Source organism: Periophthalmus magnuspinnatus, chromosome 2 (genome assembly GCF_009829125.3).
Source record: "Periophthalmus magnuspinnatus isolate fPerMag1 chromosome 2, fPerMag1.2.pri, whole genome shotgun sequence".
Taxonomy (NCBI): domain Eukaryota; kingdom Metazoa; phylum Chordata; class Actinopteri; order Gobiiformes; family Gobiidae; genus Periophthalmus; species Periophthalmus magnuspinnatus.
The window spans coordinates 9,860,427-9,885,163 of record NC_047127.1 but is presented as its reverse complement, the minus strand read 5'-3'; the positions used below and the strand labels follow the sequence as shown (position 1 = coordinate 9,885,163).

The following is a 24,737-nucleotide window of genomic DNA, read 5'->3' as shown; positions in this document are numbered from 1 at the left end:
CTGATTTCGATCTGGCTTAGTCTTTGGTTTTGGTCAGGTGCGTATATCCCTGGCTAAGTTTAGTCCAGGATGATTAAGACCAGGTTTTAGCTGTGGTTTAGTCCTGATTTAGACCTGGTGAAGCCTTGAGTTAGACCTGGGTTAGTCTTGGTGCAGATCTTGTTGTTTTAGTCCCACTTTGGTCCTGGTTTAGACCTGGTTTGGCCCATTGGTAGTCTTCATTTAGACATGGTTTAGCATTGATTTAGTTCTGGTAATGACTCATTGGTTAAATCCTGGGGAAGACCTGGTATAGACCTCGAATAGTCCTGGTTTAGTCCTGGTTTAGACCTGATTTAGCTCTGGTTTAGTACTGGTGAAGATCTTGTATAGACCTGATATAATCCTGGTTTAATCTTCATAAAAACTGTTGAATTCTGACTCTCACTAGTCTCTTAGATGGTCACACTGTGGTTAATATTTTCGCTGATATAAGTGAGAACTCGGTGTGAAGAGAGCAGCCGAGTGAGAGAACGAGTGTGAGTGTGTCTTTATAAGGAGAGAGAGAGAGACCACACACAGCTGATACTTTAAAGTTTAAATCTTTAATCAGTTCTTTGTTCTGCTTTTTTTTCTTCAGGCACAGAACAGAACATGCTGAGAAACGGAATGATCTGAACTTCAACAAACACTATGGATATATTCAAGGGACACTGCGTAATACTGAGGAAAATCATAAAGTAGTAAATACATCATTCTTATCAACACGTAGATGTACTTTTTAACACTGAAACATGTTTTTTGGGCTGTATGTGTTCAATGGATAAATATTCCTCATAATAATTTAGTTCAGTTTGGGGTTTTCAGTTCCAATACCGATTTCAACGCCATGGCTTTAAGTATTGTGTATATATTAGTACTGTATAGTTATGTAGCTATTTGTCTTTGAACTAACTGTAGAACAATCTTGTATAGATAAAAAATTCAAACATTACGAGACTTTCCAGGCCTCGATATCAGTATCCCTGTTGTAACGTCTGACAGGAGGGACCGAAAAGACAGAACTCGGGGAAAGGTTTAACAGTGTTTATTTACAGAAGTGCAAAGTGCAAAAATGAAGGTAGATCAATCGGTGAGTCGAGAGCGTGGTCCAGGGGGTAGAGCGAGAGTAGCAGAGTCTGAAACGGGACGGACAGTACCGGTAGAGAAGAGCAGGGTCGGAGACAGTACAGGGAGCGGGATCTGGTGAAGAGCAAAAGTGTCCATTTAGCTAAGTCAAAAAGCGAAAAAACATGAACTGAGCCAAGCAGGGAGTACTACAAAGATAGGCGGACGATCTGAGTGTCAGGTCCTGGCTCCTCTTATCCTCCCCAGGTGCAGCTGAGTCCAGATTAGCTCCAGGTGTGCACGGGAGGAGCCAAAATCTCCGCCCCCAGCTCCAGGCTCAGACACAGAAGAGAGGGGAGAAAGTACAAAAAGAAAGGGAAGGACTGACAGGGATCATGACAATCCCTTAGACTTTAGAGATAGAGTGAGGAGCTCGGTCACACGGGGAGGAGCTCGGAGAAGATCCAGAACATGCTGAAGGGACTATGTCTCTCACACCGGAGGAGCTGGAGGATGTGTCTGGGGTGAGGGAAGTCTGGGAGTCTCTGGTTGGACTGCTGCCCTGGAAGAAAATGGATGGTTATCAGTATCAGATCAGCACATCCCTAAGATATTTTACTTTCTGTTACTAGTATAGAATAGTATTTTGCCTTTATGTGTATTACTAAACCACAAGACTGTAAATCCAGATCATGTGGTGTCCAACAGCCAATGGCCACGAACCAGGAAGTGTATTCGCCGATGAAGAGGCGTCTGGATCTGTGCGATGAACGTGAGGTAAACGATCTTTATCTGAAAACAAATCCGTGTTCCTCCTGTATCCACAACTGTTACTCAAGTAAAAGTACTGCTACATTGTCAGATATATTACTCAAGTATAAGTATCGTGTGTGAAAACTGCTGGGTACAATTTTATTCCAAAGTATTCCCGGCTTGTGTTGTGCTGTGAAATAAAGTGCCAACAAGTATGCATCAAGTTTGCACGACCCAAGTTGCTGACAAAGGCGGAATACGATGATGAGAGTCTTGTCAGCCCTGGTCCTCCGGCGTGTCCTGGGGAGCCTGGTCAGCAGATATGTGGGGCATGTCAACTCGGGCGACCCCTCTATGGACACATGTCATACAGTGAGACAGGCGGTATCCACGGAGACAGGCGGACGTATCTATGGAGACAGCTGAAGAAAGGGTCAGCGCTTTTGTCTAGTTCTTCTGAGAGAGCGGAACTGTTCCCAGCCGTCGGAGTCCAGCGCTGAAGGCTGTTTGAGGCAACCATCTTCCAAATAATTCATTTTTGTGTGTGTAGGTTTGATCTGAACCTCCAGAATTCACTCACGGAGCTGTAGAGGCTGCACTAGCACTGATTCATGGCTAACTGCAGGTGCTGGGGTTTAGGTAGTGATGATTCAGATTAAAGACAGTCCTTTTAACTGGATTTCAGCATTGTTAATCAGAGCTAGTACCAGATTTGATTCATAATATAATCCAAAATGTGATCATTAATTTGAGTTTATTCACAAGCGCTGCTGTTTTAAAGCGAATCGATTCTCCAAAATTGACCCTTCAGAGCTTTTGACTATGTTATAGTTGTTTTCCTTCTCATTTACCCTCTGAAGTTGTGTTTGGAGTGATTCATTCAGCACTTTAACCCTTTAAGGACTGAGTATATTATAAACATTATACTTTTATTCTATTTTTAGCCATAAAAATCATGTTAAAGCAAGTATCAGCATGTACTTTTTGCCTTTTTCACATGTCTACCTCTATTTTACACCTCTATCCATCCTTATTTTTCCTTTGACGCATCGAATAACTGACTGGAAAAATCGCGGCGACACCTGCGCTCTGATTGGTCGTCTTCGAGGGCGACGTAAGCACATTACCGTAATGACAGTGACATATTTAAAGAGCCCCATGCCTCTGCTTTGAGACGCCGTTTGAATTTACATGAAGCACAATTGGTTGCGGAGTTACGGTAATGGAAAGTCCACAACCGTGAGTTTATTGGCGATGATAGCATACGCCACAATAGGGTTAATCGATTATTTTCAAGAAGCCATATTACATACTTCATTCTCCAATAAAATTTTCTTAACCGGTGATACACGTAGGATTCCGTATCATCGCATTGTCATTTTGGTACAAATGAACAAAATCGGCGACGTCAGTTCGCTTTGGGCACCGCCGTTTTCTTTTATTAACCTGTTTTAGATGAGTATTGCGATTTAAAATGTCCAAATTCTAACATAATGACACAGGCACAATATGTCTGCTTTAAAGCGACTTCACAACACGCTATAGTTCTAACTGGTTTACCATGTTTTTGCTCAGACCTGGTTCACATTGAAAAACAGGCGGTGCAGAGCGGGACGATAATGAGGTCCCAGGACGGAGGCGCCCTGCTTTTACGCTGTGGGGAGATTTCAGGGGACACAGTGGAGTCAGTTGTAGTGTTGTTTATATCGGTTACGTGCGCGAGGCAAATGAAGTCTATAGAGAAAAGACGACGTATAGAGGTTTTATCTTGTGAGCTCTATCTTTCAAATTTCAAATATTTAAAAGGAGCCACTAAGTCAGATTTTGAACCATGACTGAAAAATCGAATGACCTGAATCTGAATTAGCCCCGCCCACTTAGTCCCGTCTCGTACTATGATGTTGAACCCTGACAGTAAAATGCGCATCGGTCTGGAGGCTGTTGTTTCCACGTAGTTCTCATCAAGCAATGCGTCTGATTGGATAAAATTGCCCGACTCTAGCGTTTGCTTCTTTACGGTTCTCATCTAATTAAATCGCTTTAGAATGTTTTGGTAATATCATTCAGACACATAAGTAATAGGTACGTGGATATATTGAGATAGCGTTCATAACTCATAAAATTCCGCCTAGCCTGGTCCTGTTGCGTCATGCTAACTTAGGCTAGTTATACAGGAAAGCAGCAAAAACGCCAAAATATACAAAATTTAAACGCTACTTTCTGATCTATGTTATTTCCTCGTCACAAACAGACCTGGAGTTGTGTTTTGTTTCATTCACACATGTTTAACACAAAAATCCTGCATATTTAGCCTGAGTTTTTCATTTAAACGCAAAACACTCTGTTCCACCTTGTGATGTCATCATGTGGTAATACAGGAAGCGCTCCACTGTGTTTTTAAACTCCATACACCTTGACTAGAACAATTTTTAGATGATTTTGACCCTGGAAATGTCAATCTCTACTAAAAAAGGTGAAAGGTGACTGTTAACTTGAAAACTACCACCTGATGACATCACAAGGTGGAACAGAGTATTTTGGGATTTGGAGACGTACAGACTAATAATGCAGGGTTACTCAAACATGTGCGAATGAAACAAAACACAACTCCTGGTGTGTTTTTGACGAGGTAACGACATTATAACATGGTTTAAAGCTCACAAGAGTCAATTTAACGTAATATCGAACCTTTAATTATAAAAATTCATCCCATGTTTTGAATGTAACTCCAAAAGTGTCTCTAGTGATGCAAGTAAAAGTCAGTTATATCTCCTTAAAGTCTTAAAAAGCCCTCGTCTTTGTGAGGGGGCGGACAGGGACCTCATGTATTCACTACTAGCATGCTAGCTTTAAGCCTGACAGATAGGGATTAGCCATCAGCTCTGCCAATTGTCATTCCTCAGTTTGAGTCAGAGCAGTTCATAGAAACACTGAGGTTAAATGGTTTTAATGTAATGTTTAATGTGTTGGTGAGTTTGGTACTGCGTTTTATTTATTTTTTTGCTATAAATAAACACTATGGAACTTTCTCTGCACACTCTATTTAACTTTAACACTATTTAACACATTAGAGCAGAGGTATCAAACACATTTTCACCAAGGGCCACATCAGCAAAATGGCTGCCCTCAAAAAGCCAGATGTAAAATAAATCTAATTGCTTTTTAATTTGTTAATTGACTGTTTCTGTATTTATTACTTATTCAAGTTACAAATATTGCATATACATTTGCCTAGATGTAAAAATATGACTGTGTAACTGTATCTCCTGATCAAATGACATTTTAAGACCATGATACCTTTCACTTTACTCTGTTGAGGGCCACATAAATTAAGTAGAGGGCCACATTTGGCCCACGGGCCTTGAGTTTGACACATGTGCATTAGAGCTTTTAGACATGTTATAATGTTGTCCGTTTTGTTTTGTTCACACATGTTTGAGTAACCCTGCATTATTAGTCTGCACATCTCAAAATCTCAAAATGATCTGTTCCACCTTATGATGTCATGAAGTGGTAGTTTTCAAGTTAACAGCTACTTTTACCTTTTGTTCAGTAGAGATTGGTAATTCCAGCTCTGAAATCATCCAAATGATTCTAGTGAAGGTGTGCGGAGTTTAAAAACACACTGGAGCACTTCCTGTATTAACACATGATGACATCACAAGGTGGAACAGAGCGTTTTCCGTTTGAGAGTAGAATTCAGCTTAAATAAGCAGAATTTATGTGTTAAACATGCGTGAATGAAACAAAACACAACTCCAGGTATGTTTTTGATGAGGAAACAACATTATTACATAGATCAGAAAATTGCGTAATACGTGCGCTTTAAATGACTCAAATTGGGCTTATTTATAGGCTAATGCTAACATTTTGTCTGCAAGTTCAGTATATTTAAAGAGTTGGGATATTAATTGAATCATCAGTTCTGTATTAAAAAGCTCTGAGGCGTTTTATGATATTATCTTAGTCCCACGCTAAAGCACTTGTGAGTGAGTGATGCGTAACCTAGCTATTATTAAGATTGTTCAGACGTTTGGAGAGATGGGAGCGGAGCAGGAGCAGATCGCTGATAAGATATTCCTTTGTTCCGCTGATAAAAGTATGCACAGCTTGTCTTCATATTTGGACAAAAGGATGAGGACCAAACTCCAAACTGTTTCTGTTCTCTTTTTGGGCTGTCGTCTCCACAGCTTTCTTAAGAATTCAAAAGCTCCTTTAGTGATCGAATTGTGATTTCCCGGTGTTCTGCTCAATGCCTCGGAAACTCTTTGATACCAGAAGCTGCGTGTTTTTGTAACAAGCGGTTTGTCTGAAACTGTGGTATTGATCTTGTATCTTTGAGCGCTACAGTGAATGTTACAATGGGTCTGTAGCCGAGTCCATAATGTTGGTTCATGCAGTGGAGCGACAGTAGCTCAGATGGTAGAGTTTGTCCACTGATCTGAACGTTGCCGGTTCGAATCCCACTCTCAACTTAAAACATCATTGGTGGAGCGGTCAGATCCAGACCCACAGGTTGGCGGTGCTCCCACAGATGAACACTGTTGTTGTGTCTTAACTAGGAATGGCACAATAAACTAATAATAATATCATTAATTGTGATAAAAAGGGTTGACAATAATCATTTGTGGAACATTTTATACAGTGTGGCCCAACAGTCACTGACAAAATTCATAACTGTTTTCTTTCCAAATATTTTTATTTTATTTTTTCAGAGCATTTAGAACGACCCTTCTGACATTAATCTGAGCAAATACAGCACCGAGGAACGAACCCTCATTGTACAGTCGTCATTTTCAAAGACAGGGGGCAGTATGTCATCTCCACAGACCTGACTAGTCCCGATTTCTTCCTGTGGGACGATCTTAAAGAAAAGGTGTTTGTGAATAAAACTCTGACAATAAACGACTTAGAGCGTAATATCGAGGATCAAATAAGAGACATAAGCCCGGAAATGTTTTCAAATGTTATGCAAAGTGTTTTGGATCGGGCGATTTAGTGCAAAACCGAAAATGGTGGACACTTAAAAAATATTATTTTTAAAACTTAGGTCATTTTTACTTCCTCTAGTTTAAGTAGTGATAAGTTTAAGTGTAAGTGAACAACTATAACCGTATATATTGCCAAAAATCTCAGAAGGTTCAGTTTACCTACTGCTAAAATTTGATGAGTATAACTTAATAATTATAGGAGCTATTGAAGATTTAAAAGTGTCAGTGACTTTTGGGCCTGTATAGTCGTGATAATTGCCAACGAAGAAAATCGTCATTATATCATCCGAATGTACGGAAAAAAACAATTTATTCACAGGGGAGTCGACAGAAGGGGGGAACAAAAGGGCCCAAAATTGGAACCTCTTCCTATTGATTTTTATTAGAGAGGGGGCCCATGTGAGGCTTATTGCCCCGGGCCCCCAAATTTCAGTCGACGGCCCTGCTCATCTTTAATATTCTCTGCTAAAGCGTAGTTGTTTTCACTGATAACAAAGTACAAAACTATACCAGCTGTTTAAACATGGAACTTATTCATAATATTAAAATGAGAATGATTCATATCCATAAACTGTCAGAAACTTTATCGCAATTATGTTAGCCCTGATAATCATCGCACGAAAATTTCAATATCGTCCAATGCCTAGACTTAACTCACACTTAATATCCCAGCGTTTGCAGAGCGAGGTAGGTTAAGTGTCTTGCTCAAGGACACAGCAACAGTACTCATCTGTGAGAGCTGGATTCAAACCGCCGACCTTCGCATCAGTGGACAAATACTGAAATACCAACTGAGCTTGTGTCATCATTGGTGTCATACGTTACGCAACTTATGTACATGCACGGACAAGTCAAATCCTTATCTCAATTCGTGTGTACAGAGGAGTGAAGGAAGCTTAAATTAGCCTAAATACAATAGCTGCTCGCGTACATCTTTGTTATGATCTGAATGAATCGATTGCAGCAGGTGTAAATACTTCCTGGATCACATTACGTAATGATGTCACAGTGTCGTTCAGAAGTTTTTCATCTCACCTAAACACGGAGGCTTGAAACTGTCACGGTAAAACAAAAAAACACAACTCTTGGAATGTGTTTTTTACATTTTTTTACGGTGAAACATATGGCTAGGGTCTATCGTATGCTAAATTTGACTTATAACAAAAATAAAATCAATTTATAAAGATGAATTCAGGGCAACTGGAGGCAAAAGAGCCACTTTATATGGAGAAATTGGGATTAGCCTGAAGCATCGCTCATTGCATCATCTCACTGCACTGCCCCGTTTATGGTTTTTATGTAGGACTATTTTTAATGCCCATTTTATTGGTATGTTACGTTTTTTTTTGCAGCTGGAAAACTGAATTTCCTCTGGGATTAATAAAGAGTTCATTGGCAAAAACAGATAAGAGCCATTTGGAAAAGTCATGGGAGGCTTACAGTTAACTCTGGGCACAGTATTGTTTTGAAAAGCCAAATCATAAAAATAAAATCTAACACTTGTACAGCGACTTTCAAGAAACATGAGGAGATGAACAAAGATGAACAGAAGAAACAAAAAACTGAATGGAGGGTGTTTTTTTTTTAAGAGATGGGTTTTCAAGGCTGTAATTGGATGTGCTGAGGGATGGGGAGGACACGGGGGATGCGTTCAGGGGAGGAGGTGCAAATATTTTACCGTTTATTAAAAATATTTCATACTTCCTTCATTAAATCCACTAGAAATTATATTCATTGACAATACACATTACACAAGATGGCAACAAAACACAATTTCATCTGTTTTTGCGACTGAACTCTTCCCAAAATCAATGGGGGTTTGGCAAATATTGTAATAACGTATAATTACAATATATTTCCCAACAGAGAAGAAAACTGAGTGAGATTTCCACCCTGGAAATTCAAAATGGCTGTTTATTTTTGCTTCAAAGGCTTAAAACCATCAGCGTTTAGCTCTCGTGTCAGTTAATCGTTGAAAATGTACATCCATTCCAGACTTTTGACACAATTTTTAAGCCTCTTTTGACAGCTTTCAGATGGCGTCACATTATATGGGCCAGTGGATAATGTTTTATGCAGATTTTTTGGCAATAGTTAGTTCTTGGGTTGAGTCAAAAACGAAGATCAGGTTCAACATTTGTGAATTTACAGTTTTAGATACATCTCTTAACAGTAAATTGCTATTAATAGGGAAATCTGGCTGTTGCCTCCATCTGGGAGTTACAAATCTGGAAACTCCTAGTTGATACTTCGCAGCTGGTGTCATCAATGTTCCCTTAAAGTGTGAATCTAACTGTAGGCACTGCTCTGTCTACAGCTCTGCAACTCGAGTTAGAATTTAATCTGAGTTTTATTTCGACACAATCTGACGAGAAAGAGCTGACTTAGTTGGAACTACAACAGATAAAATCCTTTGTGCTGTTAAACAAGTCTCTCACGCGTTAGAGTCACGAGTTAGCTAGCTTTAGCCAACAGTTTTAGTTCGCCACTCTCACCTTTTTTGTTTAAAATCACCTAAACAGAACCATGAATGCTTGGATTGATCACAGGCTCCTGAAAATGTGTTGTTTTATATCCATTTTGTATTACTTCTTGAGTTTTTAGACTTTCTTAAATATTTTTTGACAGTATTTGCTAATGTGCATAGGCTATTTTGTCACCATAGCGCCTGCTGAACGTGAACATTCCACCATAGACATACATGTAGAACACACCCAGCAAAATATCAATTTGGAAACTGACTCTTGCCCTTTTCTGTGAGAATGAAATCATCACATTGTAGAACATGAAAACCATAGGACCATTTTTTTTTCATTTTATTTGGGTTAATAAAGTACAGCTCAAATGTTATTAAATTGGTCTAATATAAATAAAAAAATAAAAATAAATCCCTGCTAGTGTAAAGAAAAATATATGTGATATTTATTGAGCTTGAAAAAGTATTGTTGTTTCTATCATATATTGAACAAAAAGTTGAAGAAGACCTGTCACGATAATTACCATAATTCTGTAAAAAATAAACAGACAGACACAAAAACGAGGCCAGAGCACATGTGTGGGACCTGACTCGAGCGCATTTATTGATCGTTAACTGTTAAAAACATGTATAAAATTGGTCCTGTTCATAAACAAGGCACGCATAGTCATGTCATTATTAGCATTATCATTTGTCAACAGCATCCACAGCACGATCCATCTCATATTTGTCTAGGAGTAGTATCAAGCATTCCCTAATATAAAAACAATATTCCAATTTTCATAACGTTTTTTTTTGTTTTGTTTCACAGAGGTTAAAATTTTTATTCCGAGCAGCAAGACAATATTCATGCAATAACGGGAGTGGAGGAGGAGATGCGAGCTGATTGGACGATTGGGAGGTGGACAGGGGGTTTAATAGTAGGTCTCCCGCTCCACCCAACCTGAAAAAGAAACAAAAATAAGTTTAGTTAGTAACAACAATCTATAAACGACATAAAGTAGTAGAGTGGAGAGTAGGGCTGCACAATATAATCACAAAAGTAACAATATTAACATGTTGCTTTCGGAAAACACTTTATAAACTACACTTCCGTTTCCAATGAGGCATTTTGGTGTTGGAGCTCCCTCTGCTGTCAAATAATAGAAGTCCTTCTCCCATGAATGCTATGCTAACAGAGCCATAAGTTCGTTGTGAACTCAATTTGACTGCAGAATGTGTTCGGTGATGTTTTATGGGCTTAAAAACAGCAGGAGACATCAGAATTTTTACCTGTGACGTAACAATCGTGGTACAATGTGAACAAAGCTTTTTTTTTTTTTTGAGTACTGGGTGAAGACTATTTTGGACTAGTGGGTTAATGAAACAAGCCTGAGTGAAAAAAAATACTACTCCAATGTGTTGTTTTGAGGGTACAACAATATAACATCTACTCAAAAAAAGCTCAAAAAAGGCAGTTTGCATGTGTCATTCAAATGTATTTTTTCTTGTGCAGCCCCAGTGGAGAGGTGAGAGAATGAGCAGAAAGGGGGAAAAAAAAAACAAGAGAAAGGAAAACATTTGAACAATAACTAAAAGGTAGGTTAGGGCCTTACCTCCTGGGCTGCGTCTGAGGATCAGCTTACGGATTTCATCATAGATAAAGATAAGCAGGGAGTACGGGAAGGCGCAGAACCACCAGTTGGGCCTGGAAAACAACAACCGTGTCCGTGAGAAATCCTACCCCATTCCAGTGCTCATGCCGGAGCGAAACTGGGACATTTGAGCATTGGTATTTTTATAAACAACAATAATAATGTATAGGATATGTGTGGGAAAATGAGGGCGAGTGATAGGCCGGGTTCATGTGACATCACCACATCACAGAAGTCCTACGGTTTAAACTGAGCTGGAGACGGGTCAGAAATCTCAGGTGGAGTTTGCCGTTTTACTGTCAGATTGGTTGGCTGGTTTATTGTTAATATCTGTGTAATTATTGGGCCTGTCCACATGAAACAAAATCTGGAGGTGTAAATGAACTAAAGTGAAATGTTTTTTTTCACAATAGCTTTAAAAAGTAGTGCCATTATTTAACTCCAAATGCGTAAAAGTTGAAAGGTTATGAAGATTGATGTGGCAGATTTCTAAATCCAATCCAAAAAAAATGAAACGGTTCATTGTTTATGGGAGATTCAGAATTTTGACAGAAATATTAAAAGAAAAATCCATTGAATTATATAGGTTAAAACACGCATTAAACAAAACCCAAATGTCCAGGTTTTGATGAGTAAACACTACATAAAGAACATTTTTAAAAAGTAGTTTAGTATATAAGATGTTAAGAGTGTGACTTACTTGAGAGGGTACATTCTGAGCGCGACGTCCATACCCGGGCAGTACGAGAGGAAGGCAGCCAGAGCGGTCTCCTCGAACAGTCCAAAGATCAGGATTTTGTTCCTAAGAGACACAAAAATCTAAATAAGTGATGCCCTTTAAGATACAACCGATTAATTACAATTCAAAGGGAGGTGTTACGCTTTTTGTTGCCTTTCTTACCCTATCCTGGCCTCCTCTGTGACAGTACATTACAAACAACCTCAAAAATATCATCAGATTCAAAGAAAAAAGTGAATTAACGATGCTAATTAATCTATTAGAATACAAGCTGAATGGGCAACAGAGGGTGGCAGAGAGAGATTTGTTTTACTTTAAGGACCATTTAAGAACCATTCTTCACTATAAACAGAAAACGCTTCCTCAACAAATGCAAACAGGTGTGAATGAAACAAAACACAACTCTAGGTTTAACACACAAACCCTGTATTTTGAGGCTGAGTTCTTCTCTCAAACAGAAAACACTCTATTACCACATGACATCAAAAGGTGGAACACAGTACACTGCATTTTTAAACTCCACACACCTTCACTAGAATCATTTGGGCCGTTTCAGACCTGGAATTGCCAATCTCTACCGAACTAACGGTAAAACGTAGATGTTAACTTGAAACTACCACTAAATGACATCATAAGGTGAAACAGAGCATTTTGGGCTTTGGGGATGAAAACGGTCTAATGATGCTAGATTACAAAAAAAAACAAAAACCTGGTATGTTTTTGATGAGACAACAGCATTATAACATGGCTTAAAGCTCACTAGAGTCCATTTTGTCAAATAAGGGACCTTTAAGTCTTTGTTCATGCTTTTGGCTGCTATTAAGTCTAATCAATTATATAGTGGTGCAAAGAAAAAAAAAAAAAAAAAAAAAAAAACTGGAGTGGACTTTTTTCCTCCTTTTAATCCTTTGTTGTTCTCATCTCTGCTCATTGTTCCTGTGCCCTCCTTCTCCTCACAGCGGTGACCTTCATGCTTTATGCGACGCTAATTAAGATGTGATTATATTAAAGTGGTACCAGTTTTTCCATAACACCTCCGGTTTAAAAAGCCGCTTAGTGCTTACTTCATGCCCTGCTGGAAAACAGAGTTCCTCCTGGTCTTACAGATGATGAGATCGGCCCACTGCACGATGACGATGCTGGCGAAGAAGGCCGTGTGGCAGGTGAACTCGACGATCTTTCTCTGCTCGTAGGTCTGTGGAGATACAAGAACACGATTATAACCAGACGACGGCAGGATACAAGCCAAAATGTTTGACAGGTTTTCAGTGAGTGGTTCCCGTTAGCATGTGGCTAATGTGCATAGAAATGTGCTGTATTTTCACTTCATTAGTTAATTATTTACTCAAAACTCAAAATCCCCAAGTCAAAGTCAATTCTCAAGTAGACCTGACATTATAAATACTATATCGACTTACCTTTCAATACAAGACGGATGGAATATTTATTTTTGGGGGGGTCAATATTTCACGTGGGTACTTTTTTTTCGCAGTAGTGGGAGCGTTTTGGTTATTTTTTACTGCACTATGATCAGACTTGGGTTGTAGAAGGTCGAATTGAACTTGTATGACTCATTATAGATTCAAACTAACTACTTAAACTACTAAACTAACTACTAAAAAAAAAAATAATAAAAAAAATAAATAAACTGAAGTGTTGCATTCTGCAGTTTTTGTTTTTTTTAAACAATTTTGTACATTTAGAATAGTTTCTTGGAGATAATTCTGCTTTAGGGTCTGGTTTCAGTGATTACATTACATTACGATTACATTAGCAATATATCACACGTAAAAATGTGTTATTGTGACAGTACTTGAACTTTGTGGATTGAGACTAACCCTAAGAAAAGTCAAGTGTTTATGTAACATTAGTCAAGTGGGTCAAGTCCTGAAAACTGCAACTCGAATCTGACTCAAGTCCCCCACCTCTGAACATCTGTGAATCGTACGTTTGGATATCTCTTTCAAAAACAGTGAATCTCCCATAGAGTTCATCTGAAATCATGACTACAGCATAAATGGATCCAAAATGTCCATCGAGACAACGTGCACTCACCCACTGCTGACCATAGCTGTCCTCCAGGTCGTTGATGTATTTATTGTCCCAGTTCACTCGGATTCCCAGGAGTGTGGTGGGCAGGAAGCCGTTTTCAGCCAGGATCACGAAATATGTGAAGAAACCTGCAAGCGCCTGGATCATACCTGGGAAGAAAAAGACCAATTGAACGGATGCATATTTCAGGTTTTTCAAATTATGACTTGGTTTGGTAGGATAGTATCTATGGTAATTATATTTTTATCCGTTAAGTCAATGTTTGAACTGAGAACAAGGCGTTTAATGAAAATATATGACAGGTTTTGGCCCTTGTTAACATTATGGTTGCTAGGTAACAGTTATAAATAGTCTCTATGCTAAAAGTAGGCAAGACTTTTAGTAAAATCTCAAATATAATTATGTTAGCCTTGTTTTAGTGAAATCAGTCATAAGCATCAGTCATTAAATAATTGAACTGTAACTAGGGCAGGTTAAATAGTAATAGATGTGTTTTGTGGGCGCATAGCGGCAGTAGAATAGATTTGTTCGGCTCACAGATCAATAATTGATTCAGCAAATTAGCCTTGTGGTCGTTTGAGACCCGGACAATGAATAAATTAGTGGGACCAATTTACATGACCGAACCACATGTCGTTTTGTGATGAGCAGAACAAAAATCAAGGCGGCTAGTTCATCTTTCTTTCAAAGGAGATAAAAATTAAATTAGCTCGCTGAAAAATGTAATTTGCAACCAAAAAAATCCCATCTTTGTGCGTAAGATTATTCCAACGGTTCATAGAAGTAAGATACCAGACTTTTAAAAACCACTGTCTGACAATGGTTACAACATTTTTAAGCTAGAATTAATGCACATGTAAATACAGCACTGGTGATTGTTCAAATTATATTGCCAATTATTGCCTAATTTATACTACATTTAAATTTTACTTCTATGGGGTATTAACTGCTAACACATCACATATTTATATCACTATGTTATCTTTTCTTGTTTCGAAAATGCTATCTTCACCGAAAACAATATATTAACATGTTTTATAATTTTCACTTTCTCCAAGTCACTCCCCCTTCAGAGCTCCATCACAACACAATCATCGTGCATCCCGCTAATGAAACTACTACTACATCGCATCAGGTTTGTCAAGTTGTTGTGCACAGTTTTGTATCATGTTTTTGTATATTTATGAAGAATTGTCATGTGGGAGCAGCTACACGACTAAGCTTAAGGAGGGTTAGAAGAATAGGACCTGGGAGAGATCGCTAAAATACCTCGTCTGTTTTTTTATGAGTAGTAATAATAATAATAATAATAATAATAATAATAATAATAATAATAATACATTTTATTTGAAAGTGCCTTTCAGGACACTCAAGGACACTGTACAAGGCAAAGTTAAAAACACATATTTACAGATAAAATAGATAAAACCAGAACTGGATGATGGTGAGAGTGGGTTTTGAGTCTGGATTTGAAAAGTGGAAGAGAGTCAATGTTGCGGAGGTCAGGAGGGAGAGAGTTCCATGGTGATGAGATGGGCAGAGGGGACAGAGAGCTGGAGAGAGGAAGAGGAGCGGAGGGAGCGAGAGGGAATGGAGATGTGGAGGAGGTCAGAGATGTAAGGTGGGGCCAGGTTATGGAGAGCTTTGAAGGTGGTGAGGAGGATTTTGAAGTGGATTCTCTGTTTTATGGGAAGCCAGTGTAGTTATGGGAGGATGGGGGTGATGTGGTGGGAAGATGGGGTCTTGGTGATGATGCGGGCTGTGGAGTTTTGGAGAAGCTGCAGTTTCTGGAGGGATTTGTTGGGGAGACCATAGAGGAAGTATGGCAGAGGTGTGAGGAGTGAGAGACGAACGGAGACGAGAGATATTGCGGAGGTGAAAGTTGCAGAGCGGATAATGTTATTGATGTGGGAGCGGAAAGAAAGTGTGCTGTTGAGGATGACACCCAGACTCTTGACCTGAGGGGAAGGAAGGACAGTGGAATCATGGATGGAGATGGAGAAGCTTTTGGATTTGGAGATAGTAGAGAGGGTGCCTACTAGGAGGACTTTGGTTTTAGAACTGTTAAGTTGGAGGAAGTTGGAGGAGAACCAGGAATGAATTTCCTGTAAACAGAGGGTAAGAGAGGTTGGAGGGAGAGATGAGGAAGGTTTGGTGGAGATGTAGAGCTGGGTGTCATCCGCGTAACAGTGAAAGTGAATATTGTGTTTACGGAACAGAAGAACAAGGGGGAGAATATAAATGATAAAGAGAAGGGGACCTAGGACAGAGCCTTGGGGAACACCAGCAGAGACAGGGAGAGTGTTGGATTTGTAGGATTTGAGATGAATGAATTGACTACGATCAGAGAGATATGAGGTGAACCAGGAGAGAGGAGTGTGGGAAATACCAATGGATTGAAGTCTGTGAATGAGAATGTTGTGGGAGATGGTGTCAAAGGCAGCTGTTAAATCAAGGAGGATGAGAATAGAGAGTAAACCGGAGTCAGAGGCTAGAAGGAGGTCATTGGTGATTCTAAGAAGTGCTGTTTCTGTGCTATGGAGTGGGCGGAAACCGGATTGAAACTGTTCATAGATGCTGTTAGTGGCAAGATGGGTGTGGAGTTGAGAAGCGACAGTTTTTTCAAGAATTTTGGAGATAAAGGGCAGGTTGGAAATAGGACGAAGGTTATTGAAATTATTAGGATCTAGACCAGGTTTTTTCAGAATAGGGGTAACAGAATCAGTTTTGAGAGATGAAGGAACCGAACCAGTAATCAGGGAGGAGTGAATGATGTTAGTAATGAAGGGGGCAAGAGAAGAGAGGATTTAACAAGAGCTGTAGGAATAAGGTCAAGTTGGGAGGTAGACGGTTTGGAGTTACGAATGTACTCAGAGACAGCTAGAACAGAGGGAAGAGAAAAGCTTGAAAGAGAAGAAGAGAAGGTGTCCACTCCAGAAACTGCAGCTCCACTTATCAGGTGTTGATGGATGGTTGTGATCTTTGAGACAAAAAATGACATTAGTGAGTTACAGAAATCAGAGGAAAACAGGTGATTGGGGAGAGAGTCAGGGGGTTTTGTGATGTTGGAGAGAAGTGAGAAAAGGGTCCTAGAGTTGTGTTTGTTGGAGTGAATTATAACACAGTAGAAAGCTTAAAAAAACCAACAAATTAATAAAAAAAAACACCCACTTTTATTCTGACTTTTAACACCATGGGAGTTGTGTCGTTCTGTTTCTATTTTTTTATTTCCTTTTGACTTTTATTAAGAATCTTGCATTACTCAAACATGCACGAATGAACCAAAACTCAACTCCAGGTGTGTCTTTGGTGGGAAAACAACATTAAATCCAAGCTAAAGGTTTAACAGAATACATGCCCTTTAATGAGACATGCATCTTTATCAGTGTATTTATTTATAAGCCTCGTCGCTATTTGTGTCATAAATGTTCATACACAGAAATACCATCCCGGCTCGATATCAGTCCTATTTCGGGTACATGCCGTTCTTTAGTTTATCAGGGAACTTACAGATACAAAGAGGGCAGATAGTCACACAAGCCAAGATGTCTGCTTATGGTCATGTTATGGCTTCAACATACTCGAGGTGGACTATATTTACCGATCTGTCCATAGGCGATGCTGATAAGTCTTTCGTTCACGAGTTTGTCTGTTTTTGGATTTCTGGGCTGTCTCTTCATGATGTCGCTCTCAGCTGCTTCGTAAGCCAGGGAGATGGCGGGGACCTGGAGAGTGGAAACAGAAGATGCACCTGTTTATCATTCGGATCACTTGGATTGGATTTGTGATTTGTGTAAATTAAGATTCAGTCCACATTTCTAGAGGCATCAACATTGGAATAGTGAGATCAGGGCTGCTAAGTAACACAAGAATCCCATGCATTTCAAAACAAGTTTGTAGAGATTTCAAGTACATAAGGACATTGTATTTCCTAATTATTTAAAATCCATGGTTAAAAGGTGAACTATGTACTTTTCTGGTGGAGGGTGTGCCACCTGATTGTCTCGAAGGTGACGCTATCTTAAAAAGGTCAGATATGTGGATATGTGGACCAGTACTCATAGAATCAAGATATGTAAGATAAGTAGCTTAATGCCAAAATGCGGGACATCCAGGCAAAGCAATAACATCTACATGGAGATGAACAGGTGAGGGACCCCTTGGCCAGAAAAGTTACATAGTCAAAGGTGCCATTTTAAAAGTGCCGTTTTATAAGTGCCATTTTAAAAGTCCAATGACATCCAACTCAACAGTCAAACCAAATCCACAGAGCGACTCTTACCATGTCAGTTCCCAGGTCGATACAGAGGATGGTGACTGTTCCCAGGGGTAGGGGAATGCTGGCGATGATGAAGAGGAGGAAGGGTGTGATTTCGGGGATGTTGCTGGTCAGAGTGTAGGCGATGGACTTCTTGAGGTTGTCAAAGATCAGACGGCCTTCTTCCACTCCGGTAACAATGGAGGCAAAGTTGTCGTCCAGCAGGATCATGTCTGCGGCCTGTTTGGACACGTCTGAGCCGGCGATACCCATGGCAACACCGATGTCGGCCTTCTTCAGGGCGGGAGAGTCGTTCACGCCGTCACCTGTCACTGCCACGATGGCTCCCTGAAGAGGAAGGGAAGATTTTAAAATACGAGTCGTGGTGGTGAGGATTAACCCAATATCTAGAGCTTGGACTAGACGAGACACAAGATGGATTCCATAAAAAAACTGAACAGATTATATTGAGATATGATTCAAAATAAATCCATAGCGATACAATAAGGGTTTTTAAATGCATGAATCACCTAAGTGTAGATACCTTACATATCTTAATAGCTAACCCCCCCTTTTGCTCTCCACGCTAAGTCACTCCCCCTTCAGGGCTCCATATACAATATAATCAGTGTGCATCCCGCTAATGAAACCACTTCACATTGCATCGGGTTTATCAAGTTTCTGTGCTGCTAAAATACTCAAACATAAATGTAAACCCTGTAACATTGTTCCCTCATCAAAAACATGTCTGAAGAGGTTTTAGATGTCATCCAGTCTGCTGTCCAGCTTCACCTTAAAGCCACAAACCACACAGTGAGGCACAGATTTTAAGCAGAGAGAAGTGTTTGTTTGACAGAGAGGTGAAGGAAGCATTTTTGTGAAGAAAAAGAAACTCTCTGAAAAGAAAAGGTGGCTCAAGGTATTAGTCTACCTGCTGTGTATAAACAAGTGCAGGGAAGTTTCACTTTAGGGTCAGGACGCATTCAGCTCAGTGCATTATAAATTCTAGTGCCTCACACCAGAACCATCAAACTGAAATTGGCTTCTGAATGGGAGTCAAAAAGTCTTGCCTGCAGCAACTGGAGTCTATTTCAGATAAACGCCTTGTCTTATTGCTGAAACACTCACCCTAACACATGAGATTTTCAGCTTCAGCTTTTTTCATATCTTCAGCTTTGGTAATTTACCAAGCCCTGCAAGACAGATCGTCCTGAGATTTGAATTTTTCAAACTCGCAAAAATATACGCTGCTACAAATGCTACTGCCATGTTTGTCATAGCCAGGCTTTGAGCCTTTCGTGATTAAACTTGAAGCAAAGAGTGTTCTTAATCCAATCAGCAGAAGAGACTCAGTAAATAGTTTGCCCACTTATCAAAATGCTAAACTGCAATCAGGAAGTACTTGTGTTGAGATTGTAAAGAGTAAATTTGAACTGGAAACATCTCATCTACAAACAAACATGTTTTTGTATCTTGCACATAAATCATACAACCTATTTTCTCTTTGTGTGGGTCCTCAACCGGTGACTCATAAACTGCTTAATTATAGCCTTCGCGGCATCGTAATCCTGGGCTGAGCTTGTCATATTTCAATATTAATGTACATGAGTGATCTCGCAGCTTGACAGATGCTAGGCTGCAATACTCTGTCACCTTGTCATCACACTGAAGTGCTAATCGTGAGTAAGCGTTACCTTATAAAAATATCCATTAGTCACTGGCACCGCGCTACACTGACATTTGCCAGACTATAAAAACATGGCCACAAACACTTAAAAAGGGATGTGTTATGCAAAATGGATTTTATGAGCTTTTAAATGTTATAACCATGTTTTCACATCATTAGCTTGCTCAGAGGTGTATTTTGATTGATTTATGCATATTTGAGTTGTGCTGCATTCGAGACTTGAATACTCAAAAATCAAAAACAGTTTTCACCAAACCTCCATCTCCGACAACAGTCCCAGTGATAGTTTTCAGTCAAAAAACACATCTGAAGTGTCTAAATATGCAAAATGGTTTAATAAATCGTTTTTTGAAATTTTATAAACCAATGACTTAATAGTTGTTGTTTTTTTTTTAATCTGAAAGGAAATTTTCGGGAATTTTACTTCAACAGTGACCGCCCATGATTTGGTTCCAAATTTGCAGTTATCCAAAAAAAATAAATAAAATAAAAATAAAAAACAAACATGAATGAAAATCTGCTGCCCCCATTAAGAACGGGAAGCAAATTAATCAGTTTTTATTAAGACGTTTTTAAATTAATACTGTATTTCATAATGAGCATAATGCAAAACAATGATTTCTGCATGTTATATACTAAATGTTTAATCCTTAATACTCAAAAAAGCACAACATGTCTTGAATAAAAAATGGTCCTCCACTCTCTTACCTGGCGCTGGCATCCTTCCACGATGATGAGCTTCTGCTGGGGAGAGGTTCTGGCAAACACAATCTCCGTGTGGTACTTGAGGATGTCGTCCAGCTGCTCCGGGCTCAGGTCCTTCAGGTCTCCACCGTGGACCACACACGCTTTGGCATCTCTGAAAGAAACATGTAAAAGGAAATGTGATTCTCCTGGTTAGGTTCGGAGATCTTTAAAAGCATCTTGAGAGCGTGGGAGTACCTGGGGTTTACTTCGTTGATGGGGATGTTGAGGCGAGCGGCGATGTCCTCCACAGTCTCGTTGCCTTCAGAGATGATGCCCACACCTTTGGCAATGGCCTTAGCTGTGATTGGATGATCACCTGTCACCATGATGACCTACAAAAAATAATAACGCACCGCATTTACACGCCTTTCAAGACAGCCAAAGTGCTTTACGGTGCATTATTCATTAGCTCCATACTCGGTGGTGGAAAGCTGCTACTGTAAGAATGTGAGACTGCCACTGGCAATAAGGTAGGGGGGGTCTTGCCTAATACACATTTCCACTAGAGCCACTGCTGTTCCACTTTGGCACCAGTGCAGCAGACTCCCATCCATGTACAGAAAAGGCCCAGTGTTGACAGTGATTTATGTTTTCAAGACTGCAATCGACATCAACAGGAATGATCCCAATGTTGGTTCACTGATAACCATGGCTGCCAGTGGCCTCTCTGACCACCAGCCATCAATCACAGTTGCACATTCATATAAGAAAGATGGGCGAAGGGTCTTGCTTAAGGAGACATGTTCAAAATTCACACTGGCAAACTTTAAGTAACAGGCCGCTCCAACACCTAAGCCAATGTTGCCAAATCTACATTTAAACAGAAGGCACAAAACTAGCCACAGCTGCTAAACATTCCTGCCAATGGACTCTACAATCACCACAGTCACACTTACCAGGTGGGAGAAGTGTCTTGCCAAAGAACACAACAACAACACAAACTGAATATTAAATCGACAGACTTCTGGTTATAGGAATAGGGGCATACCTTGATCCCGGCACTCCTGCACTTGCCCACAGCGTCGGGCACAGCGGCTCGGGGAGGGTCGATCATGGACATGAGGCCGATGAAGCACAGGTTCTCCGTGGGGAAGTTCACCTCATCTGTGTCGAAAGCAAAGCCCTCTGGGAACTGCTCGTCGGGCAGGTTGTAATGGCAGAAACCTGGGTGAGGAAGAGGGGCAAGTAGTGAGGAGAGGAGGGAAAAAAGAGATGAACAATTGAACATATGAAAGAATTTGTCAGGGCCGTTTCTAGCTTGAAGAAGGCCCAGTGCAAGAGATTTTGGGGGGCCCTTAAATATGCAAAATTTGTAAGTAAATAAAAATAAATAATTCACAGCAATAATTAAGCAGTTGAAAATTATAAAACATAACCAGTAGTAACAGACTTTTTATCAATCATAAATATTTTTTTGGATAAAAGGGGTGAAATTGTGGTGAAGAGTGGGAAGAGACATTCAGCAAATTGTCAAAGCACATGCTATGATCAGTGTCATAACCAAACCACTCTACCAATCTACCACTCAAAAAATTCCTCAGTAAAATCTCCCCCATTGATCTGTGGGCCCCTAAACATGTCCACAGTCTGCTTATCGCCAACACCATCCCTGAGAACGCTCCCTCCTTACCCAGCACTCTCTCCCCCAGACCTCCCAGCTCCAGGTAGGCGTTCTGGAAGGCGTCTTTCATCTCGTCGTCCAGGGGTTGTTCTTTGCCCTGGAGCAGGATGGAGGAGCAGCGGTCCAGGATCCTCTCCGGGGCCCCCTTCATAACCAGCAGGTGCTTGGACTCTCCCTCAGGTGTGCCGTTCTTGTGGATGGAGAGCTACGAACAGGAAAAAAAAACAGAAGAAACGTTATCACCGTCCAAGAAATGTTTTAAATGTCCAATTACGTTTTTTCATCAAAAATCCAGATGGAGTTGCACACGTTTGAGTATTCCAGCATATTTAGCATAACTTAGCAATTAGTGCAGACTATTAGCATAAAACCTAAAAACACCAACACAATTTACTCTGCTACACAATGTTGTTATGTTGGATAAATCACTACCGAAAGTTTTTAATCAAGCGTCAAGAAAGTTATTATTAGCACGAAAGCTAATAGCTACATCATTTACAAAACTTTAATGTTACGCTGCATAAAGCTCGACACAAACACAGTGGGCCAAAACGGTATGACAACACAACAAATCCTACTTTAATGTCATTTTACAAAATTTGATCTGGCAGCTAGATTTTTATGTGTGTTACCTATTACAAAATTTGAACAAACAATGATAATATGTATTTTAATATTTATGTCTCAAAATTAATGTTGACGTTAGCATTGACAAAGTAGAGTCTACTCAATAGCTTTTATATTGAGATTACCTCCAAGTTTTAATCTGTTTATTGTATATTTTATCTTATCAAATTTAGCATTAGCCGCGAGAAACAGTGAGCTAGCCAACATGCTACTGTGTCCAGAGCCTATTGTCCCATTTCTATGATTACGTTTACAATGAACACAATGTAAAATTATGATCTACTTATTTTCTGTTGTATTTTGAACTATAGCATGTCTCTTTTAACGTAAATGAAACTTAAAATCTGAATGTTGTGAGCGCACCTGGTATTTGTTGGTAGAGTTGAATGGAATCTCAGCAATTTTGGAGTTTTTCTCCCTCATCTCCTGCACCGGTCCACAGCACAGCTCAATGCATTTGAGCAGGGCCGATTCGGAGGCGTCACCAGCAACATCCCTCTGGAAAAAAAAAAAAAATGTAAAAAATAAATTAGACATGTTTTGAAATAGCATGCAATTGTACAAGGGATGGACTTCAGTGATAAAGAAAACCTCGGGGAAAGCAGGCACTGGATTGGTCTGTTATTAATGTTCATATCTTGATTTAGGGGCAAAATGGCAAAATAGCGCGTCACATAGAGGGTTAATTAGAACAAGACCTAAATGAGGAGGCTCAGAGCAGCAGTTACAGAGAGAGCGGCGACGTTTTGTCAATAGAAAATGAATTACAACCGGAGCTCAATGGAACCACTTCACGCCCATCCTCAGGTCCCATATGGAACGTGGCAGCTAGTGCATTAGCCATGTCCGTGTATATGAACTTGCAATAAAGGGAAAAATCGTATCAGTGTCATCAAAAACAAATGCCACCTAAAAGAATATTTAGGAGTGGGGCTGAAGGACCAAAAAAGAAGAGAGAATAATAAATGTGATTGAGCCATCGTTTTTGCTTTTTTTTTTTGATAATATGCCAAGTTAGCATGTTGGCATAAATAACACCAGTGAGATCGCTACAGTTGGCCCTCACAGAATATCTTTTAATTTTTGATTAATACAATCTGCTTTTCTTACGTGGCCATTCATTTATTCATCTAATCATCTCGTCTTTTATTCTGATTAGTGTATCAATTAAAAAACAAAAACGTGCATCCGTTAGGGGGCCACAATCAAAATCTGTTGTTTAGGGCCACCAAAAGCCTGGAACCGGACCTGGTTATATGCCAACTTTTGATCATGTTTCCTCATTAGAAATCCAGGGGGAGTGGCTTTTATACTAGTATTTGACGCTAAGGTCCAACAACTACATACTTTATATTATTTAAAAATGTTGTATTATGTTGTGTTGTTGTGACAAATCACTACCAAAAGATATCAGGCTAGTTTGAAAATTAGGGCAAAAGTATTGATATTCCACTATTGGCTGATGCAATAAGCAATATTGCAGCAAACTATAATAATACCAAGACTTTCTATCTGGGAAAAAAACCAAAAACATTATTTTTATTAATCTGTTAAAGTAAATTCTATTAATGATTTTTATTATTAAGTGAAATATTTGCCTAGATTTAGTCGTTTTTTATTTTCATTTTATTTTGACAGTTCCAGCAGTACATTAAAGCATTTACTTTTTTATAACATTATAACTGAAACTGAGTTAAAAAGTATATTAAAATATCATAATAATATCTAAACCACAGTTCTTACCAGCCATTTCGCAACATTTTCCAACACTGCGCAGCCTCATTGACAATACATGTTTAGTTTTCAGCAAGCACCACATAAAACGCTTGCACAAATAATATGAATAATGCATTGAATTTTTATAGTTTTATAGCTTTACGGGGCATTATTTGGATTTCCATGATGGTGTGGCTTTTTTAAAACTGAAGTTGAACCAAGACAATGGAAGCTCTTGCTAAGCTGTCCGTGGAGGAGAAATTGTAATGTATTTTGTTTGTCAAGGCCGCTAATTACAGACACCAAAATAAACAGCTGTGCCCCATGTTTATCTTTCACGCTTGTAAAAG

At 39.5% G+C, this 24,737-nt stretch overlaps 1 protein-coding gene across 1 annotated transcript in view; it reads right to left on the bottom strand.

Annotated features, from left to right (window-relative positions):
* Positions 1-9,886: 9,886 nt before the first annotated feature.
* LOC117380358 (sodium/potassium-transporting ATPase subunit alpha-1) overlaps positions 9,887-24,737 on the bottom strand; it is a 42,481-nt gene continuing 27,630 nt past the window's right edge. The window contains exons 11-22 of the mRNA XM_033977160.2: positions 23,035-23,169; positions 22,054-22,249; positions 21,412-21,587; positions 20,619-20,755; positions 20,385-20,535; positions 18,014-18,337; positions 17,333-17,456; positions 13,735-13,880; positions 12,744-12,874; positions 11,641-11,742; positions 10,902-10,993; positions 9,887-10,249 (exon numbers count right to left, since the gene is read on the bottom strand). Coding sequence (XP_033833051.1) covers positions 10,221-10,249; positions 10,902-10,993; positions 11,641-11,742; positions 12,744-12,874; positions 13,735-13,880; positions 17,333-17,456; positions 18,014-18,337; positions 20,385-20,535; positions 20,619-20,755; positions 21,412-21,587; positions 22,054-22,249; positions 23,035-23,169 — 1,743 coding nt within the window. The 3' untranslated portion in view covers positions 9,887-10,220. The remainder of the gene's footprint in view (positions 10,250-10,901; positions 10,994-11,640; positions 11,743-12,743; positions 12,875-13,734; positions 13,881-17,332; positions 17,457-18,013; positions 18,338-20,384; positions 20,536-20,618; positions 20,756-21,411; positions 21,588-22,053; positions 22,250-23,034; positions 23,170-24,737) is intronic.